The sequence below is a fragment of the Rhipicephalus sanguineus genome, chromosome 9, assembly GCF_013339695.2.
Source record: "Rhipicephalus sanguineus isolate Rsan-2018 chromosome 9, BIME_Rsan_1.4, whole genome shotgun sequence".
NCBI lineage: Eukaryota > Metazoa > Arthropoda > Arachnida > Ixodida > Ixodidae > Rhipicephalus > Rhipicephalus sanguineus.
Window position 1 is genome coordinate 79,171,896 of NC_051184.2, and position 22,884 is coordinate 79,194,779.

General features: G+C 45.7%; 2 protein-coding genes across 2 annotated transcripts in view; one reads left to right on the forward strand and one right to left on the reverse strand.

The window, feature by feature from the left end:
• Nucleotides 1-22,884, reverse strand: part of LOC119405353 (uncharacterized) — a 203,823-nt gene that overhangs the window by 113,750 nt on the left and 67,189 nt on the right. The gene's annotated exons all lie outside the window — the stretch shown is intronic.
• LOC119405352 (protein aurora borealis) overlaps nt 1-22,884 on the forward strand; it is a 49,201-nt gene that overhangs the window by 23,198 nt on the left and 3,119 nt on the right. Inside the window, exons 5-9 of the mRNA XM_037672190.2 lie at nt 8,809-8,865; nt 9,435-9,491; nt 12,299-12,425; nt 15,223-15,292; nt 16,389-16,521. Coding sequence (XP_037528118.1) covers nt 8,809-8,865; nt 9,435-9,491; nt 12,299-12,425; nt 15,223-15,292; nt 16,389-16,521 — 444 coding nt within the window. The remainder of the gene's footprint in view (nt 1-8,808; nt 8,866-9,434; nt 9,492-12,298; nt 12,426-15,222; nt 15,293-16,388; nt 16,522-22,884) is intronic.

The window sequence follows — 22,884 nt, forward strand, 5'->3', positions numbered from 1 at the left end:
TACCAGAATGAATGGGCGAATGGGCGCATCATGACGCGCTGACGCTGCGAGAAGCAGGGGCCGCGTGTCACGACTGTGTTGCAGTGAAGCACGTCTTCTTTTCCGCAGGCGCGCATTTCAGTTGACCACGAGACCCTTTTTCTTTTCCTTTTTTTTTTCTTGCGCTGGCAGCAGCGAGGCCCGCCGTTTCCCCGGTTTAGCGGCAAAATTGGGGCCAGGTATGCTGGAAACATAACCCTTCTTCAAACTAGCAGGCACAGCAAACGACCATCTCTGATTACTTACAGTAATTCAAGTTCCTTGCATCCCGCTTTTTGTATGTTTGGTTAATTCGAAAACCCGCTTACTGAGATTTTTCAGTCTCAGTGACTTAGAATGAACGAGGTTTTACTGTATATTCATTTAACCTTCAAGTGAGGCTTCGCGGCAGTGCGGATTTCTCCTGGAAAGGTTATTCACGGTATAGCACACCTCCACTGTAGTGAAACACCTTTACAGGGGTTACATGCGGTTTATGTGTGGTCTATTCGTACATTTCGAATACTTCGAAATTTCCTTGATTTAAATTCGTTTCGAAGCAAATTCGAATGCGCAATATTCGTTCGAATATCGAAGTGCTCGATATTCGCACAAGCCTAATTACGACAGACTCTAGTAGAACTGTAAATTTGGCACGTTGACCAGGATTCACGCTACTGGAATGCAAGCGTACCATAATCTCAAGGATGCAAGCGGGAGTGGATGTGCAGAAGTTTGGGTTGTCCTGTCTGTTTCTGTTGTATTGTGTGTTAGTACAGCTGCTTTTTAGTAATGTGAATGCCTCCAGTAGCATTTAGACTCTCGATTGAAACAAGTGTACATAGCATTGGTGGCAACTTTGGCAAAAAGCTCCATCTAACAGCTTGTCTTGGCCAAAAAGATACTGGCAGGCGACATGGTATGAAAAATAAGAAAACGTTATGGTGAAAAAAAAAGGCTCTCTTTTCTTGTGCTTCATCTTTCTTGTGGTGGTGCTTAGGTGTCTAAATTTTTTCCTCAAAGTTATGTACCAACTAGCCCAGCAACGAGGTCTTCTAAGTTATGGTGGTGATGAATTGTGATGTATAAAGCTTAATCACTGTGTAGAACAGCTCATTGGGATTAGCCCACGGAACAGCATTCCAATGGAATGATGTGGGGCAATGAAATTGTGTATGCAGGCCTCGCAAAGTGGAAAAACCTAATGTTCCAATAAGATGTTCGGAAGATGAGGTCTAAAGCACAGCTGGGATAAAATGACGAGCGCACAATTGTTGTGATAAAAGCATGCATGAAGTGGTTCCAGCGACATCTCTAGTAGCACCAAATGTTCACACAACGTTGACACAACATTGAGAATGTTGCCTCAACGTTGTGGCAACATTGTGTGCCACAAGGGATGCTTAGATGTACACTAGCTGTAAGGTAGTGTAAACACTGTAATGACAACTGTAATGTACAGGTATCGCACAATGACGTAAAAGCACTACGGCTACTGAACACACGTACCCTGAACATTCAAGCTTCACGTCTGTGTGATAGGAGTCTATGCCACTGTTTCTACCTCCATAGAGCCTATGAAAACTTGAACCAATTTCTTGAGTAATTCAACTGCATCATTATGCTCCAAAGCTGGGTCCCTTCATTCTCATTGTCTTTTCCTAATTTCTCCTACAATGAAGCATCTGCGATTAAACCATGGTGTAACAGTACTGGTCTTAGAGTGACGACACTGGCGAGCCTGTGTTGGCCGAATAAAGTGGCAACATTACGCACCAGTTAATCAGCTTATGGCAGCTGCTACCTGTTGGTGTGATGGAATTTCAGAACGTAAACAACCTTGGCTCTTGTAGGTTTGCAGGAAAATCAAGATAATTGAGTCATAAGGTAAAAGATCACTTGTCGCGAGAGAAGGACTCCCATGTTCCACATTAAGGTTAGATACGTGCCCACCTGTCAGTGAATTCTTATTTCCTGTGAATTCTTATTTCCGTGGCAGTGGGAGATGAAACTTGTTCTCTCTCGAAATTTCATTGTGGCACTGATAGTTGCTACCAGCACAGGTCCGGTGCACATGTGGTACTTGGTATGCCATTTGGTATGACAGTCTTCAAACCAATGGTACACGTGCGCTTGTATTGACCAGTTTATCCACTGGCCGGAGGCAAAAGCCACTTGCTAACTTTACTGGAGCATCTGTGGGCTAAGACATCCTAAATAGTATTGCCGCACGCGCTTCTTTTTCTATTTTTATGTAACCGGCCTGTTCCACGTGTAACCACTACCTTTCCCAAACTGTGCCCGAACGTCTGGGAACATTCCCAATTATTTTAGGATCTTCGGACAGGATTGTGCGCCCAACGTGAACAATAGTTTATTCTGGAACTAACCCGGCCACCAATGACGCTGGAATCTTTGATGCCACATGTATAAATGCCGACGCGCTTTACTGCTGATCGAATTACCTACGACCGATGTTGCCTGTGCTCACCGTTTTCGCTGCACTTGCTTCGTTCACTGGGCACAAGTTCGCACAATAAAGCATTTCAACTTTACCAGCTGCATTTTTCTTTCTTCACCATCACAACCACGTGACAATATCTGGATAGCTTGTTACGATGTGCCTCACACCGTACCAGACTGTTTGAGACAATTAAAGTCAACCCTCTTTCAAGCTTTCTCCGGTCTGCTGGAAGTGATGGAAGCTTTCTCCTGTCTCCTGGAAGAGGTGGGCCAATACGAAACACAGCACACCACCCAAGTTCAAATCGTGTGCAAGAACGCTTTTCACCATTGACTCAAAACGTAGCTTCGTGCGCCAGACTTTACATCGTGTGCCAGACATGGACAGAGCGCCCTGCTCCGGTTCTCCTGGGTCTCTGCACACTGTCGGGAAACAAGACACTTGGTTCTGCTCAGTAGAGCTAATGTTCAGCACGACACTTCGCATGCCAGGCGAGTTCTTTGCCCCGGGACTAACATCCGCTGCCGTGTAGTCCTACGCACAACTCCTGCAAACTCCCATGGCTACTTCTGGATACCACTGCCACTTTGTCATGACCACATAGCGCATCTTTAGCTCATAATGCCCTCGTACTATTTTTTCTCGCGTATAACCCGCCTCTGCGTATAATCCGCACCCACTCCAGGAGCTTTGGAAAAATCTGAAAAAAAGGTCTCTGCGCATTGGCAAGAGGGGCCATCTTTCTTGCGCTGCTGTGAAGTCACCTTGAAAGCTGAAAATCGCATTACCTGCACCCATAGGTCGGCAAAAAATGTGGAGCTCATTCCGACTCGCTCATGAAATATACTTTGCCCTTAGGGTTCACTCGGACTCGCACTCGCGAAATATTTCCTCACCCGGACTCACTCGGACTCTCTCACTAAAATTTTTCTCAACCAGACTCATTCAGACTGAAACTCGCCAAGATATTACTCGCTTGGACTCTCTCAGACTCGCGGCTCGATTCGAGTCTGAGTGAGTCGACTCATGAGTCTGTTAGCGTAAATTAGCTTTCTCGACCCTGGTGTCAATGCTCTTTAACACCACTATCTTACATAACCGGTGCTTTACTTGGTGCCTTCTGGTCTCGATTTTTCAAATACGAGTTAACAGTGGTTGCAATACAGTAAGGACATTTTTGTTGAAAGAGTTTGCAGGGGGAGGTCAAGGCACCTCCCCCTGCAACACCCCCCCCCCCCTGGCTACGCCCCTGGTTGCCGCGAAGAATCGCCCAGAACCCACTTCGCAGACCAAAATTCGCGTAAAACACTAGCCCCGACTTTACCTTCCAATTTTCTGTATTTCTTGTGTGGCTTATACGCCAAGAAAATATGGTAGTTTGCGCGGTGGGGGAGCGGCGTGGCTAATTGGTAAGGTATTATTGCGGTAGCAATTATTGGCCACTCTAGGCACATTGTTCTGTACAAAATCCGAATCGATAAGATCGCCCCTCCCCCCCCCCCCCCCCCCCCCCCCATCGGGTCGCGTGTTCTGTGTGCGAGTGAAAGCGCATGAGGGCTGCCTACAGTCGGCGCTCACGCAGAGACGAAACGTGCCTCCGCCGCGCGAAAGGCTCATGTAGGGGCGCCGTAGGGAGCGGCTTCTAGGTTCCGGCAATAAATGCGTACTATAACCGGCCTGGTGTAGTCGCGCGCGGTCGGCCGCCGCATCTTTAGAGAAGATCAGCAAACGGCGCATACTGTTCATGTTGTGCTTTCGCAAAGCTTGCGTTGAAGCTCTATGACGGAACGAAGGTCGCTTCGTTCGCTGCAGCGGCCGCGCTTTAACGCCGTTGTTTTGCTTGAGTTTCGCCAGGTCGCATGCAACAGGCACCATGCAGTCAAGTTTTCCATTGTGGCTGATGTAGCGCCAGAGCGCACTGCCTAGCGGATGAAAAAAACAGCAATACTGTGCCGGGCTCAGACAAGGCTCGAACGCGGTGCGCGCGTCTCATTTTCTTCGTGCCACTATAGCGGCGAATGCCAGCGACCTTGGGACGCCCACGGAGCTCCATATCCCTATGGTCAGTGAACGGTGCCTTATGGCGGACAACTTTTCTTGGCAATAGAGTGAATGCTACGGGAGCGAAGCTCTTGCACATGTAGTCCTACGCGTAGTAGTCCGGTTTAGCGCGTGTTTCGTACAACTGTGGGAAGCGATCGCTGCACGGCGTAAGCGTTGCATAGCATTTATGTTCTAGACGACCATTTGTAGGTAAAATTTGTCGCAAGTTCTTTAGACGAGTTGACGGAAGAACCAGAATGAGACGGGCCGTCACCTGAAGACGCAGACGCTATTTAGCGTTTGAGGCACGCGTGAAAGACGGGACTTTCTCACGCGCTGCAAAAACCCGAAACGACAATGTCTAAGTTTAAGCAAATATAGTTATCTCACTGGTGTATGTTATGCGTCCTGTACAAAACGAAGAAATTTCGTTTCATTTCTCATGTACAAAACACGGACGCAGTGGTGGGACTACATTCATGAGCGGTAGCACCAACGCAATTCGGCTCTGTAGCCTTCGCTTCATTGCCAAGCGTTTTCCGCGATTTTAAAAAAATTTTTTATAGACTTACTTGGCGTATCATCGTAATTTGTTGCTTTCGCATTCATTGCTTTTTACTTTCGATGCAACTGTGCTGGGGACGAGACACCAGAGTAGAAGAGGAAGAAGACGCGACGCACGCGCATTTTTGTTCTGTAGTGGGTAGTGTGCTTGAGAGTCGGTCGCTGACAAAGTGACTGTCCGCCATCGGCGTTCGACCACGCTCGAGCGGCGCCATTCCTCTGGGAACCGACCTACCAGTCGAGCACCGCAGCCACCATGCCTGTTAGAGTGTACCTCGGTAACGAATCTTAATTTCTTTGGGCCTCCTGTTCCCGCAGTGTCTTCGTCTATCGTATTTTATCGCGTGCAAGTCGCAGAAAATAGCTGCGAACAGAAAATTCGGAGCTAGTCGGGGTGCCGGTCATACGCGAATTTCGGCGTGCTAGCTGTCTTCACCGCACTGCTTCACGGCAATGCAAGGGAAGTGCCTCTTCGGCAGTACCCGGACATCATTCTTTTTTAAATCGTTCCGTGGTTTGGGCTTCGTGCAGGGCGCGGCTTATGCGCGATAAAAATGCGGTATTTCTTGTTCCTTCTACCGAAGTAGGCAGTTGTTATGCCCCTTTAAGTGGCAGTTGTCAGCCTGCCCCCTCCCTGTTTCTTTTGAGGCAGAAGTTCAGGGAAAGATGGAAACCTTAAGAGATGAAAATTTTTTGAACATGACTTGTCACTGGAGCTAACGTTTTGACAAGTGGTCTTGTCTAAATTCTCACATTTTATTTTAGTTTATGCGCGTGCATATCAAGTCGTAAAAAAATTAGCGCAGGTTGCACTAATTCGCACAAAGTTGGGTCACAGCAGTGCTGGCGGCCACCTGGCTGATCCTGGCTTGGCTAGGCTTTTACCCTCTTGCCTCTTTCCCACCCCTTGCTATACTATACTATACTACATGGCTATACTAAAGTCCCTAGATTTGTCCTTTTTACTTAAGTACCGACAACTGCCTCCTTTCCTGGCCCTCTCTCACGCGCAGCTGGCGTCGGACGCCATTTTCTTCCCAACTTGGAAGATTTACAAAGCCATGCGCGTCTAAGTACATTAGCCACGCATCTCTCAGCGGACAATATGCTAACGCGGCGCGCCTTTCTCCTCCCGTCAACCCCCTGTCATTAGTGAATGGGGGATCGCGTTTCACCAGGTGCTGGAAAAGCGTTAGGAAGAACATGGCTACCGAAAACGAGCGTTAGCCAATGAGATTCGTCGACGGCGCTTCAATGGTTGTCGGTACTTAAGAAAGAACAGGGAAAAATCTAGGGACTTTAGGCTATACTATACTACATGACCACTCGTTTCAGCTTCTCTTGTTAACAATCTCTACAGAGTTCTTGGGCGGTGAGTGTGAGCACATGCCGGTTCATGATGAAAGCCACTAAAACGTCGAAATCTGAAAAACTGAGAGGCAGATGCAGAGACAGTGACACAGAGGTGGCACTGTCTCTGCTTCTGCCTCTCGGTTTTTTTCAGATTTCAACGCTTTGGTGGATTTCTTAAAGTGTAACAATGTACGAGCTTCTCCGAGCAACTCTCCAGTTCATGATGATGATAATTTTCTCTCTATGACACCTGGCAAACCGATCATAACATCTCTGATCTAATAGTATTAGTGTGAGCGTAACATTCACTTTTCATCTGCTTCACCAGTATATGCAAATAGTCATTGTCGGTAGTGCTCGGCATGCGGCTCGGCCGAATAAACTGCATTGAGGTAACAGCTATACATTAAGAGTGTCGTGCCCTTCTTGTCCCCGTCCAAAGTGCGCTACTTCACAATATAGGTATAATGAACAGCTATACATAATAGGACATGTTTACTAGCAAAAAATATGTGGACGAGAAGAAGGAATGCAGGAGAGGCTAGTAAACATGTCCTATTATTCACGTTGCCAACTAGCCCAACTTTCCGCCTTAAATGTATCAGCTATACATCTTGCAAAGTGGTGAAAATGAAAAATTATCATAATAAATGTAGTACTACAGCGCATAGTGATGTGTAATTAGTAGCACAACTGAGCAAGCAGGAGAGAGTGCTAAGAGGTGGCTATGCTGTGTTCCCATGGGACCACCACATGAATATATAAACTGAAACTGGTCTTCAAGAGGATATTATAAAAAATACTTAGGGCATGCTGATTCTTCCTTGTAGTATGTACAGGGTCGACCACATCTAAGCTGAACACCTCATTAGTATTCAAACCGGTAAAACTAGTACGTTTCTTATACTTCACGAGTGCAATGCCCGTTATAGAACGTCTAATCATGGTGTCGACAAACACAGTAATGATTTTCCAAATTATGTAATAAACAACAGCTTCAATGAGGTCTTGAATACTAATGAGGTGTTCAGCTTAAATGTGGACAACTCTGTACATTATTCCGTAGGCTTGGTAACTGCAGGACCCTTCAAACAAGGGAGTTGATCTGAAGTGACTAGTGAAAAGCATGGACCATCTAGCGATTGACCAGTGAAATTCAGATTTCTTGCTGCTGAGCAAAAAAAACTCTTCTGGATCTACCAGTGAAAGACTCCATTAGATTCACTACTCCAGAAGCATTTAATAGGGTAGGAAAAGTTGAAGATGTCATGGCAGCATTCACCATCCTGCACACAATGCAGGCTACAGGATGCTTTAGCTGCAATTCCAGTCTCTGTTCTGCGTGTAACCAGTATAGTATTTTCCATATATTCTTTGTTGCACACAAGCAGTTGCATAGTAGCTGCGCAGAGTTGCTGCATGTCTTGTGTGCCTGTTTTGTCCAAACAAGAATTTATAGCAGTTACTATGCAGCTATGCCTAACAGTTGCACTGCATTTGCAACTGCCTGTATGCATCAGTTGCACAATCAAAAATAATTTCTTTTTAATGCTCTAGCGTTAAAGAGCCTGTGTCACTGAAATCTCACTGTTAGTGTTGGCAGCATTTGCTGCCAACACTAACAGTGAGAAATCCCAAGTGATGCATAGAATAAAAATCGAGGGTTCAAGCCAGAATCGTACCTAGGCCTTCTGCGGGGCAGTTGGGTGCTCTACCACAGAGCCACGCCAATGCTTGAAACTGCTTCAAGAAATAACCCTTTACACACGCATCATGTAGAGCTAGGAGTGACATTAACTGATGTAATAGTGTGTGGCAGAAGCACAGAATCGCATCAGGCATCGCACCGTTTGAGTTGTGCAACGAGTGGGTGGCTTAAAGGCCCGCCCATTACAAAGTGCTGAGCCATAATTAGTCATCATCATCAGCCACAGCATCAGCAAAGTGTGAAGCTACATAGGTGTGTGTATTACCTTACGGATGCATAGTGGGTGCTTCACTAGTTTGCAAAACGGTGAATTGCTCGCAATACTGAATCTGGGCGAGTTTGTAAGATACAAACGCACCTTGTAAACTGTAAGACCTTAGCGATCGTCTTGCTTGTGTCTTTGTTTTGTGCACTACCTGCTCAAAGATGAACTGTACTTGCAGTAGGCACCCTAGGAGAGTTTACGCCAGCCAATGGCACGCGCGCAAACATTAGTTTCCTTGCGGTGTGATCGAACAGTCCACCGACAAGCGAAACGTGGCAATCAAATGAGGAAGTGACACAAACGGGGCCCCAATTACGCTATCGCGTTTCATTCTTAAATGTGAAGCTAAAGCTTCCTCCAAATTTTTTTCTTGCTTTCTTTTTCATTTTTCAGGCCTTGCCCATGGCGATCCCTCCTTGATGGAACAACAGCGCCCTCTGATGTCCTCAGGTATGTCTTCCTTCTCAACAACTGCACGTGCTTTATCGAACTTTAAAGAAAAAGTATGATTCTTCCTCCACTTCCCACCAAAATTGCCATTCTCAGTGATTGGAAAAAAAGTATCGTATTTATACCAAAGAAGCTGCTTTTTCTTTTTTTGTTTCAATGATTTGCTTAAAGATGTACTAAAAGGACACACTTAAAGTGGTAGTCAAGTAGATGAACCAATATCTCTTGTTAATTTAGTAAGAGTTTCGTTTTTAGAAGTGAAAACTCGTGTCAGTGTCGTATTTTTGCAATTGCTGTTGACGCTCCTCCGATACCAATGTGTGATGTCATGATGAGACTTATTTCAAAGTACCTATTTCAAAGTAACAAGCTACACGTAACAATATCTTCACTACTGTGGCGAATGGGCCTGTTGGTACAACATAATACTATTGTAGCGTGTACTGCCTTGACATCTTTTTGTAGGCATAGTTATATCAGCTGATGTTGTTATTAAAGGTTGTTATTTTTAAGTGGCTTAATCGGTGCATCTTTGTTGACTGTTTCCTGCATGTGCCTTTGCCGTGCAGCTTGGACTCAGACGACGCTCACAATACCTCCAGATGTTGATCTCAACGCGGTTTTGGGTAAGCCAGCGCATGCAGTGATGTGCATTTATAATGATGCCCGTACATTAAAGCAAACGACTCTGGCAGACAGGTAGACAATGAGAAGTATGATGGAGAAATATTTCTTAATGTTTATGACAGAAAGCAGAGCTAGTTGCTAAGGGTTCATCATTAAAGGGGGCCCTGCAACACATAGCTTCAGCGTCAGAAAGTGCTGCCGATCGGTAGTTGAGGCTCCCGAGAACACGTGAGCCAAATTTTAGTGCAGCACGCGGCCTGGAATTCGCAATTAATTCCCAGTCAGCCAGCAAGCGCTCGCCCTTCCCTCGACAAATGATATTATGAACCCAAATGTCCACGCCATAAACACGATTTGAGCATCGTGAGCTGCATATAGTTACTGCAGCTGCCACGGGATGCAGTGAGAGAGAGAGAACACTTAAAGCCTGCGAGAAATCCCTGTAACTCCGCTTGTACTTCATGGATTATAAGCATTCTTGCGACTGTCGATTCGTGAGGCAATAAACTTCTTTAATGACGCCATTTGATGATTAGTACTTCGAAAAGTATTGCAGGGCCCCTTGAAAAGGAGACCCTGCTTTAGAAATGTGTCTTTTGTTTCTGAGTGTATTTTCATGAAACTTTCACTGCTTATGCATTTTTGTGCCGATTCTAAATGTGCATTCATTTTTCTAATCTATTTGTTAAGATATCATGTAACACCTTGTGTTATTTGGAACAAGATCTTCTTCTAAAACTCCTAGAGTTGCAAAGTAAATCAACATATCACAATGATCCACAATAAGAACTGTATGCAGTGAAACAAGAATGGATTTTATAAACCCATTTGAACAAGAGTTGTGGTATATTGAACATAAGCGAGTGAGTTGATGTCAAGCTGAGATTTTGTTCACCATTGCTCAAGGTAAGGTAACTTTTGTTCAAATGGGCTTAGAGTACCTATTCTTGTTTTACTGCATGCAGTTTCGATTCCAGATTACTGTGCTGTATTGAATTACTTTGTAACTCTCACAGTTAAGAAAGAAATCTTTCTGCTAATAAGGTGAATAAAATGATTTATATTTAAAAAAATGCATGTTGTACCAGAAAAATTATTGCATATTCGAAATCTGCACATACATGTGCATAAACTGTGTTTTATAAAAATGCACTCGAAGATTAAGGAATAGGCTTCTAAAGCAGGTACCTTTTTGAAGAATGTAAGATGTGCAAACACGTTTGTGTTGTCGTGCTCTCTTCTCTTGACTCTGTGTTTCCATGTCTCAGCTTTTTTTATGATAATTTCTTAATGGATGGGCATGGTTCAATAGCGAAAAAGCAAAACTTCGTGCTGGTGATTGTTTGAGCTCTGTTGGCAATGTATAGATTAAGACATATCGGCACCTAGTTTGTTGAAATTGGCGATGTCAATAAATTGAGGTCTAGTGTTTGCAATCACTAAAGTGCAAATGATGGCATATGCAGTTTTTCTGTAACCTAACAAAGAGCAAAAGGCCTCGCTCCTGTAACACAAACATTGCTCGTCAAAGTAGTATCACAGTTGGTCGTACGAGTTCGTGCTGTTTGCTTTCTATACTAGGTTGCTCAAAGACCACGAACTACACTGTTCGCATTTGACTGAGTGTACACAGCAGTACATTTTGAATCGCAATTTACTAGTAGTACGCATTTGACCACATGGCGTAGTACGTATTGACCACGGTCCTGTGTTATTGCTAGAAGCAGGTGTCTTGACATAGTAGCTTCAATTCATCATAATGGATTATGCAAAATCAGCAACTAAACAATTCATAGCAAAGTTTTTTTGCCAGTCTAATTGGGGCTGGCAGAATTTCTTGGTTTCTAATGCTCGCTTCTTGCATATTTCAGCACTACATACTTCAAATGTGCAAACACCGGCAAAACAGAACGGGTGGTGTGCAAGCTAGCATGTGTGTTCACATGTGCACATGCCTTCTATTTAAAGACACTTGACGGTCCACCATAGTTGCTTGACACTTACGATGTTGCGTTGTTAAGCATGAGGGCATGGGCTCAATTCCCAGCCGCTGCAGCTGCATGTCAATGGGGCTATAATGCGAGGACACCTGCAGACTTAAATTTAACTGCGTGTCGGAGTATCTCAGGAGGTCAAACTTAATATGGAGCCACTCACCGCGGTGTGTCTTATAACAACGCCTTGGTTCTTGCACGTAAAGCCCCTGAATTTATTTTCAATTTGATTCGAAGGCAGGCGATGTTGTTCGGGTACTGGCACCAATTTTCGTAGCCAAGTTCACTCTGCCACACAAATCTCCTGTATACAGAGACAGCTCCGAGTATGGCTGAAACAGCTCTCAGTAAATGCTGATAAGGCATTTTAAGTTGACTTATAAAGGGAATTTGTGCTTGGCACACCTATTGACATCGACACTAGCAAGACGTTGAGCTACAGTATCAATTCTGGCGACTTCATGCACCAATATGGCTAATTATGATGACGTTGTGTGCCAAAACATACAAAATGGCTGCCTGGTGATGCACGTTCCCACGGCCGCTCCGTGACGTTTCCACGGAGCGGAGCGGCCGTGGACATGTCGCAGTATCTCGGGGCAAGCACGTGACGAGAAGCTCGTATTGCCATGACGCCAGGGTGCAGTAGGAACTGAAACCAGCTTTTAAAAGCATGCTGTAATTCTTCAATCTGCATCCTTGCTTACCAGTCCTTGGCTCTTGAGGAGTTGTCCCTTCATTTGACACAAAAGAATGACCGATAATTTTCGTTTCAGTACCCCGCTAAGGTATGATGCGTGATTGTTTCGCAGGAGACTACATGAAGTTTCACTCGGCACAAGACAAGCAAGCTGCCCATCAAGTGAACCACAGCCGCGATTCGCTTCGACGAAAGCTCTTCTGCAACACCGTTGAGGCGAGGACGCACACTCCCGAGAGGTGCGCTTTAGCTGTGCTGTTTCTTTAGTTGCGCAGGCACATCATGACATGTTAGAACTTGTCAGTCTTGCTTTCTACGCCACCGCAATGGTTATGGTGCCCCTGAAGGTCGCGGGTTCGATCCCAGGCACGGCAGTTGCTTTTCTATGGAGGCAAAAAGCTACAGACTCATGTCCTTAGATTTAGGTGTACACTGAAGAACCCCAGGTGGTCAAAATTTCCGGATTCCTCTACTACAGCGTGCCTTATAATCATATTTTGGTTTTGGGACATAAAAGCCCACAAATTAGTATTATATTATCAGTCTTACATTTAAAAATAGAGCTGTGCGAATAGCAAAATTTTGGGTGCGAAGTGAATTCAAATATTCAGGTGTGAGTGCGAGTCGAATCGAATATTTTTCGAATATTTCTCGAATATTTCTAAAATATTGTTCGAATACTTCGAAGTGAAATTGCAGAAAAAAATAGTTAGAGAGGATTCCTAAGCATCTTATGAGATAGCAACATCAAAGTGTTTCTTTTCTTTAGGTTGATGAAGCACTGGCGGGGTGGTGTTTCATAGTTGTATTATGAAGAATGAGGCAATGTGGAGGCCGAATTCTATTTATGTAGATGATTTGGTGCAACCAAGGTGTTGCCGACAACACTTTACACGTGATAGGTAAAGATGCAATTTCTTCAGCCCCTCCTCCTCTTTCAACTTCTGTGGAGGCCCAACTGATGTGGCGGACACCTTTAAGTTCGGAGTTCCAAATCTGCCTCGTAGACGTCGATATACAAGAACGTATGAAATTTCGGATGCTAAAAAGCTTCGGCGTCCGATTTTTCAGACTTCCTGCCCAAATTTCAGGCCCAAAACAGCATTAATTGAGCCCCCAACTCTGCCACATCTTTCATCTGCATGTTGGAACCAGTGTTTTCTGGAGTTAATACATTTGCGACCGTAGCGGGGCTTGAAAGGCAGCTTTGCCGCAATACGGGGGTGTGATGAGGTGAAGCATATTGAATATCTAGGGACCACTTCCAATCGGACGTTGACTGCGTCTTCGCAAAGTTCGACTGTAACGGAGCTTGAAAGGCAGCTTTGCCGCAATACAATTGTAATGAGGTGAGGCATATTGAAAATCTGAAGGGGTCACTTTCAATCGGACATTGACTGTACTTGTTTTTGGGAAGTTCGAATAGTAAAATTCCAGTGCGAATTGAATCGAATAGCAAACCCTGTTCGAAAAATATTCAAAATTTCGAATATTCGCACACCCCTATTTAAAAATAAAAAACATCGAAACTATTTTGGTGTTAAACTTCATTCATTATAGTCTTCCTTGGTTCCTTGAGCTGTCTACAGCTGGAGATTCGCACCAGCATATCAAAAGCACTGTAGGTTTCATTTTAAGCTTCCCATGCTTAAACTGGCATGTTGAGGTTTCAAACTTTGCTTATTGGTATTGTTCATATGCAGCACTTGTAATATCACTTGTAAACTTACAAAGGCATGTTACAATTTGGCGCAATCTTCTTCTTTTTTCATTGTAAGGAAAGGGTTAAGGGCACAGCTGTGTGCAATTACAGCGAATCTGTATATGGGAGTCAAACAACACTTTTTCTGAGGTGGTATCGAACGTTGTGTGGCAATGTTGAATGTGGTTGGTCTTAAACGTCGGGGTGGAAAAAGATACCAATGTTTCCCTTGTCGCAGCACCTATGTGAACATATGACTGATCGCTTGTGCGTATTTTTATTATTGTAGGTTAGGTACTTGTTTGTGCTGTCATGGCTTTGGCGGCATGTAGCTATTGAGATACCATCCCCATTCGTCACATCTATACAAAACTGAAGAGTCCTTGCTACCCAACTGTCCTGTTCCCGTGCCATTCTTTCTTCCATTCGATACTGTGTTTAGAACGTGCAACAGAATGTGACCACTCTCGCGCCTCGAAGTGTCGAATTTTCACATTGCTTTTTCAAAGCCAATTTTACAGAATATTTAGTGGTAGTCTCGTCAAGTTTGACCTTGCACTGGGGAAGACATTGTCGGCACAGAGTGGAAAATAATTTTCAAAGTGCATCTGCCCAGACATTGCTTCATATGTGACGTAACAGCTCTTCAATCTTTGATTTGCATTTGCCTAAACATCATTTGCACCCACCGTGGTGGTCTAGTGGTTATAGTACAGCGCTTGACTGCTGACCCAAAGGTTGCGGGATCGAATCCCGGCCGCCACGGCCGCATTTCGATTGAGGCAAAATGCTGGAGGCCAGTGCACTTAGATTTAGACGAATGTTAACCCATATATGCCCAGTGTCCTACACACGGGACGCTTCTTTGATGCATTCAAACATCGCTATTTCTTTAGCTGATGACTAGTGCCACCTACAGCACATCAAGCAGGCCCAAGCAGGCCTCATTGAGGCCTGCTTGATGTGCTGTAGGTGGTGCTAGTCATCAGCTAAAGAAATAGCGATGTTAGAATGGTGTTAAAGAACACCAGAAGGTCAAAATTTCCGGAGCCCTCCACTATGGTGTCCCTCATAATCATATCGTGGTTTTGGGATGTAAAACCTCAACAGTACTAATTAAACTTGATTTGTATCTGCTTAAATGTGCGCAAATCTCTTGGAAGCTATTTCCTTTCTTTCACACGTCTTAGTCTAAGTACGGCATTTTTTGTCTGTGCCTATTGCCACATTTTGTCTGTATTTAGTGCTTGCAAATTTTGAATCACTGCTATCTTAACTGGTTGGTTAGTCTTGCCATTCTTGTCAAATTAACGGCGGTCTGTTCTGTGTTTCAGGCGTGAAAGTGAACGACTAAGCCTCTTGATGGACGGCCCGTTGAGGAGGCAGTCCTCAACACCCGTGCACGTGAGTTATCTGCCAGATATTAATGCACAAAAATCCTTGATTGTTTTGTTATTTGTAATAGTGGTAGAAGTGTGCACATTAGATCTGATGCAATTTCTGATATCATAAAACAGTTATTGGTACGTGATGAAACATAATGAGGCCTGGTTAGTGCATTTGCTTTCTAGTGCCGGCTTTGCCAGGAAATATTTGATAAAAGGAGTCTCAGTCATAATTTTCTTCATCGAGAGGATATACAGTAGACACAATTACAGATTTCTATTTACAATACAGTAAATGGAAATTTCTTAAATGGAATAGCTCCTTAAAGGGGCCCTGCAACACTTTTTGAGCATGGTCAGAAAATGCTGCCATTCGGTAGTTGAGGCTCCCTAGAACACGCTAGCCAAACATTATAGCGCAGCATGCAGCCTGGAATTTACAATTCATTCTCAAAGTCAGCTAGGAATCGCTCCCTCTTTTCTCAACAAATGATGCCATAAACCCAAATGACCACACCATAAACCCAAATTCCACGGCCATTGGCTGATTTGAGCATCGTGAGCTGCATAGTTACAGTTGCCACCGTGGATGCCGCCAGGGGCCCGCGCAAACGCTCACGATCACGCTGAAAGCGCTTAAGGTCATGACACGCGCTGACGAAGGGACGCATCCTCTTGCGTCCCCCCCCCCCCCCTCTGCGTAGCTTTCAGTGCACTCACTGGTACTTAAGAAGAGAGAATGCTCTTTTAGGGTGTGGCAAATCCCTGTAATTCCTCTCATACTTGACGGATTCTAAATATTTTTCTGTCATGTCATTTGTGAGGCATCATGAGCTGATAGACTATTCCATTATAACTTGGAAAAGTGTTGCAGGGCCCCTTTTATGTGGAACTGTTGTTAAATGGAACATATTTTCCTGGTCCCAGTCTACTGTAATTTCGCAGCCTAATTCATTTTTCATGTTGCTGCGCAGCTGTTGGTTCTGAAGTTTTGAAGTTATCCAAGCCCGGTTTTGTTCTATGTCAATGCGTTAGCAGGGTCTTGCAGGTCTCTGTATGCGCACGACAAAAAAGGTTGAACATCGAGCGCTTCAGCTTCCTTTCTGCCCGTGCAGATGGCGCTGTGCTCCAGCCCTATCGGTGGGGCGTCCGGCATACGCACCCGTTGCAGCCAGGGCTCGAGCCCGGGCGGTGAAGGCATGCAACTGTCACCGATATGCCGCCAGGCCTACACTAGGCCACTGCTTGGTGAGTATGCACCAGTCATGGGCACGTTTCTGGCAAAATGCAGGTGTTACAGTTCAACTAGAGCAGAGAAATAGTAACCAGGTTACACTCAGAGTTGCGAGGCTCAATCCTTCGTGGTCAGTAACCTTTATCCATAAGCCTTCCTTCTGTTATAGTCTGAAACTAAGAAGCAGATATTGAGTAAAAGATCATTTACTCATTTAGAGATGGTGCATAAGCAGTGGTGAACCGCGTGTGTGCAGAATCAACCACGAAAGAGCTTGCCTAGTAAACACCACCTACAACTAATCTGAATTGGTCGTGACCACACAGTATGGCGCACGTACGTTTTGAAGGCTCAGAGTTCTGGTTTTAACTAGCAAATGCTAACACGTGCGTCATACAAGTGAATCACAAAACGTTACTCGCGACCACCTTCGTGTTTGTTTTTCCCGCGGCCTCCGCGATTGCCGGAGCTAATGTCGGAGGCCACGGTATTGCCTTGGGTTGTACCCCGCGAAAGTGGACACGCACGTATTCCCATTTGCAATACGTACAAACGGCAGACAGCTGTCAACAGAACATTCGAGGATGCGTAATAAAACAGTCCAACACACAGGAAGCATGAGATGAAGAGAGAATGAAACTGAAAAGGCGAAAATCGCCAGGACCATTCTTCCCTGATAAAGGGAGCTTTGTAGGAATTGGTCGCAGCGCAAACTCAACACAAGGACAAAAGAAAGAAAACAACACACTCATCTCTACTAGCAACAATGTTTCTGTTTTGAGACCTCGACCGCCCTAAATACTATACCACAAACGCAACAGTGAACAAACGTCACGTGGTAATGACACACACACGCGAGGGAGTCACGCATACAATGGCATAGTAACAGGTGGTAACCGGACAGTACCAACATGTCAGCGTTTTCGCAGGAAACTTAAATTTTTTGTTCGCAATGTTACAGAGGGTTTACTTATGCAGATATCGCAAAGACCCTCGATATGCTCAGCTTCTACGATGAGGCGGGTGATGTCGTCCTTGTGATGACCCGAAACTATAGTCGGGTCAAAATTGGCCGACAAACACACGATGTGGAGGGCGAGGAAACTGTCGGGTGGCAGCTTCTTGGTCTTGTTGTCGTGCTCTCATAGTGGCACATTTGCACACCTGCTAGTCAGTCCAACGTAGTATTTTTCACAGGACAGCGGGATGCGATAGATGACGAATGCCTTGCATTCTGTGAATTTGTGCTTGATGCTACACTGTTTTTTCTGTTCTAGAAGGATTAATTTTCAAACAGAGGCTCCCCAGCTTGTGGGACACAGAGAAAACTGCCCTGATATTTTCACGTAGGACCAATTTCTTGATGTTATGAGACAGTTTGTGGATATAGGGAATTACGGCCGTGTTTCTGTAGTCGGGAGTAGCGGGGTCTGGTGGGTCAGGTTCGCTCGATCATGCACGAATTTTCTTGATTCTTCTCTACTACCGAGACCAGTACGTGATCTGAATAGCTGGCTTCTTTTAGGCGTGATATCTGTTGCGTGAAACTATGACCCATCAGGTTGATGCCTTTCTTTGTCAGTTTAGAGTGGTTAGAGTGAAAGGGAAGTAGTCCCTTGTTAGTACGAGGTGTGCAACACCAGCATAGCCGGTAGTTAGTGCGCCCGTCACTGGCCATTCGACCATGACTTCGAGAGGGTTAAGACTATCGGGACGCACATTCAGCACTTCAGTGCTCTCTTTCAGAAAACGCTCAATGAGCGGTCAATAAAAATGATAAAATCAACCACATAGCGAAAAACTTTTTGTAGATTTGTTCCTTCGAGAGGATAAGCCAAGCCTCTGTCAAGTTCAGCTAAAAATGGATTACTTAACACAGAGGCGATACAAGAGCCTATACAGACACCTCTTTTTTGCAATAGCACAGAATGCTTCAGTTGTATAAAAGTTGAGCTTAAGCAAAATTTAAACAAAGAAAGGAAATCGTCAATTGAGATGCCAGCTTCAGAAGATAACTTGAGCACACCATACTCATCAATGCTACTTTCAATGCATTTTAGCTGTAGGCAATGCGGGAGGGAATAGTAAAACAGAAACAGAACAGAAAAAACAGTGTAGCATCAAGCACAAGTACAAATTCATAGAATGCAAGGCTTTCGTCATATATTGCATCCTGCTCTCCTGTGGAAAATACGTTTGACAGACTAACAGGTGCGTAAATATCTTGACAACAAGACTAAGAAGCTGTCACCTGATGGGGTTCCTCGCCCTCTACACTCAGTCGTGGGGTTGTCGGCCAAACTTTGACCGGACTATCGTTTTGGGTCGTCACAAGCATAGAGTTTCCTACAATACTTACTAGAGGGAACTCTGGCGCTAGTGTCTATGGGAGCTGCAATGCATCGCGCTTCAGCCAGCATGGGAATCATGGGTAGTACACGGATTTGTCTAAACTTCGTTCTTTCGGCTCCGTTTGGCTCCGCGTCGCCTGCATCCTCTTTGTCGCAAAACGAAGTTCAGCAAAAATCAGCAGTTTCACTTCACCACTTTAACTTCTTTAGGCTCACCGATTCAAATCTGGTCACGAAGTTCACAACGATCCTTTCTTTTATCCGAAAGAAAACCAAAACATAGCAATAAACAAAGCCACAAGTGCGTTCGAAGCCCACAAGCACGAAGACTAGGCAAATCCGTGTACTACCCATCATTCCCATGGTGGCTGAACGATCGCAGCGCCAGAGTTCCCTCTAGGTCATTTTAGGAAACTCTATGGTCACAAGGATGAGATCGCCCGCCTTATCGTAGAAGCTGAGCACACCAACGCTCTTGGTGATATCTGCGTTAGTAAGCCATATGTATCATTGTCGACAAAAGAGTTAGGTTTCTTGGCGAAAACGCTGACATCTTCGTACTGACCGGTTACCACCTGTTGTATGGGTGACTCCCTCGCGCATGTCTTAGGTACCATGGTGTAAGAATATGTTAGGTGATGACTCTGCCGCCGGCGCAGCGTCCAGATTGTGTTCGCCGCCTTGGCTGTTTCCTTTGGCTGCGACAGGTGGCGCTAACAGACGGGGGCTCATTGGGGAAAGGCGCCGATCCGCGCGTAGTACGTTATTGCTGCGGAGCCTCGCTTGTTTATTACGTTCGATATACTTATGCACATAGATGTGAATAAATTAGTACACTGAGATTCTGCAGTAAAGAAATTGATTTTTAATTGTATCGGAAGGTTATTTCCCAACAGCGTTCTTGTCATATAAATGTTCCGACAGCAGCAAACGTTGGTCTGGAGAGCGGTCGCATTTTGAGGCGACCGCGTTAATGAGCTCGCTCGTTTCGCTTAAATTCCGGTGTCGGCGGCGTCGGCGTTGGCGTCTTTGGTTCTGAGCAAAAAAGGAGCATTGGCAGTGAGTGAAAATTCGAGGTAGCTGCTATAAGGATAGCAACTCGAAGGATAGCAGCTCGAGGGCGTTTGCGGTTTCGCTTACTTTGAGGCAGTCTCCACCGAAGAGTGAAGGCACGCTAGCGATAAGGAAGGCGATAGTGTGCGTGCGTGCTCGTGTGTGTGCGTGCGTGTGTGTATTGCGAGTGTGTGCTTGCGCGCGTGTGTGTGTAGCCTGTGTATGTGTGTGTGTGTGTGCGTGCAAGTGTGCCTGCGTGTGTGTGAGCACATGTGTGCGTGCGAGCGTGTGTGTGCATTTGCGTGCGAGCGTGTGTGTGCGCGTTTGTGTGCATGTGCGTGAGCGTGCATGTATGTGTGTGCGTGTATTGCGCGTGTGTCTGCGTGTATGTGAGTGCGTGCGCGTGTGTAAGCGCATGTGACTGCGCATGCGTGCATTTGCGCGCGTGTGGGTGCATTTGCGTGCGTGCGTGCGTACGTGTGTGCGTCTGTGTGCATGTGCGTGTGTGCATTTGTGTGCGTGCGCGTGCATGTGTGTGTGTGTGTATTGCGTGCGCGCAATACACACACACACATCCCGTCTGCGTGTGTGTGAGTGCGTGCGCGTGTGTGAGTGCGTGCGCGCAGGGCATGTGCCTGCGTGTGTGTGCATTCACGTGCGTGCGTGCGTCTGTGCGCGCGTCTGTGTGCATGTGCGTGTATGCATTTGTGTGCGTGCGCGTGCATGTGTGTGCGTGTTTGTGTGTATCGCGTATGTGCGTGCGCGCGCGTGTGTCTGCGTGTGTGTGAGTGCATGTGTGCGTGCGCGTGTGTGCATTTGTGCGCGTGCGCGCGTGTTTGTGCATTTGCGTGCGTGCATGCGTATGTGTGCGTGTCTGTATACATGTGCGTTTGTGTGCGTGCGCGTGTGTGCATTTGTGCGAATTTGCGTGCGTGCGTGCGTATGTGTGCCTGTCTGTATGCATGCGCGTGTGTGCGTTTGTGTGCGTGCGCGTGCATGTGTGTATGGCGTGTGTGCGTGCGCGCATGTGTGTGTGAGTGCGTGCGTGCGTGTGAGGGCATGTGCGCGTGTGCGTGCGTATGTGTGTGCATTTGTGTGTGTGTGTTTGTGTGTATGTGTCAGTGTCTGCGTGTGGATATCGCTGTTGCGCTCTAGTTGCTTAGCAAACTGAACGAAAAAAAAAAACTTTGTCGGACAAGTTTCAAGCAATGTATCACGAAACTTACACGCGTTCTATTAAGAACTTCAATCGACACGCGACCCCTGCCAGTTTTGCGGTTAGCGTCTCGCATTTGCTGCATTTTGGCCTCTGCCAATGTCGGCTGCATGATATGGTATGAAGAACTTCATTGGGTCCCGAAAGTCAACCCTTGGTTAACACGGACCGCACCCACGTTGGGACTGTCGGGCTAATCTGGGCTAATCCCGTCAGCCATACTTTGCGCCACTTTAGTAAGCCGCGCCGACTTCAACTTGATGAAGTGCTTATCAGAGAGTGAAAGCGAGCGCACTACCTAAAGCATTCTATTTTGTGCAGCTCTTGTCCACGAATATGCACATTTTTTATCCTCTTCTGCCATTTCAAGACACCAAAAAGAAATATTATAGAGTATAATCCTCTACAATAAGCAGGTCTAGTGGGGCGTGCTGGAATGTGAAGAATGATGTGCTGAAACAAGGGCTGAACGTGTACTTTATTCTGCCAAAAAGCTATGTGACTAGGTAAAAACTGTATTACATGGTACATATGCTATAACGCACGATAAAATTTTGCAGTATAAATTCACAAGGGAGAAAAATTTATATATTCTGCTAACTTGACAATAAAATTCAGGACGAACAAAGCTTTGCTTGCTTTTTTTTCTCTTGAGCTTGTATTTTCAAGTTCGTGCTTACGGCTTTGCAGTGCTGCCGCATTTTCATTGTTATATAATAGTGGAGAATGTGTGCAATGACCTCTTCTTTGTGCTCAGCACATGGAAAAGTTATGCTCTTTGTATCTAGCACATGCTCCACCGTTTCCCAGTATACAGACTGGCTTTCTGCATTTTTTGCAAAATATTCTTCAGCCGCTCTCAACAGCTCAACGAGCTTTGAGTTGGGGTGCAGCAGTCCACCTCTCATTTTTGTGTTAGTCAGGGATGCCTCAGCAGAGTTGTTTTCTGGTATTGTAAAAGCCGATCGGCAGCAAGGGCAACTGGTGCCTTTCATTAACTTCCGGCTCAAGAATACAACCACATAATATAGTATGCAGTCAACCAGCCCCCTGAAGTGAGCTGCATCTAGCATGGTCGGGTATTTTGGGCAGCCGTCGAAATGCTAGGCACAGCATCCGAAGAGAGCGTAGGTCTCTTTCGGGCGTGCAACAGGACGTTTCCCTTGTACTCTGCATGATATGTTGCAGAGATCGCTTCTTCCAGGAAATGCTTCGCGCACACATGGTCAGTCGGCTCAATACTCTGTCTGCTCTCGGAATCGCCCGTCGCCACTTATCTAAGCGCTTTGGTTCACGCGGAGCCTTGAAAAGCGACACACGCTCCACACAAGTCCTATACACAGACTTGCAATTCGGGACAAAAAGTTTTTTGCCCATTTCGAGGCGCAGCCAGCGACAAGGCCGCTAAAGGGTACTCGGCATCATACACAGCATCGAGGTATACGTGCACTCAATCACAATACACGAATTAGCAAAACAAATGCACTGACAGGGCTCACAGGCACAGGGCAGCGCGTTTATAAATCACAGAATGTCATGCACACAAAGCGTTCAGGAAGGTCTTTCTTTGAGCGCGAATTTCAGAATGAGCGCCGCGCGACCACCTGAGACCCCTGACCGTAGCGCCATCTCAACGCTCGCCGCGAAAACTACTCGTGGTTCAAGGTCATCGGCGAACACAATCTGCCCGCGCCCTCTCCTCAAGCGGAGAGGCGAGTGTCAGCACCTAAATCTTTCTTACACCGTGGTCGTTACCA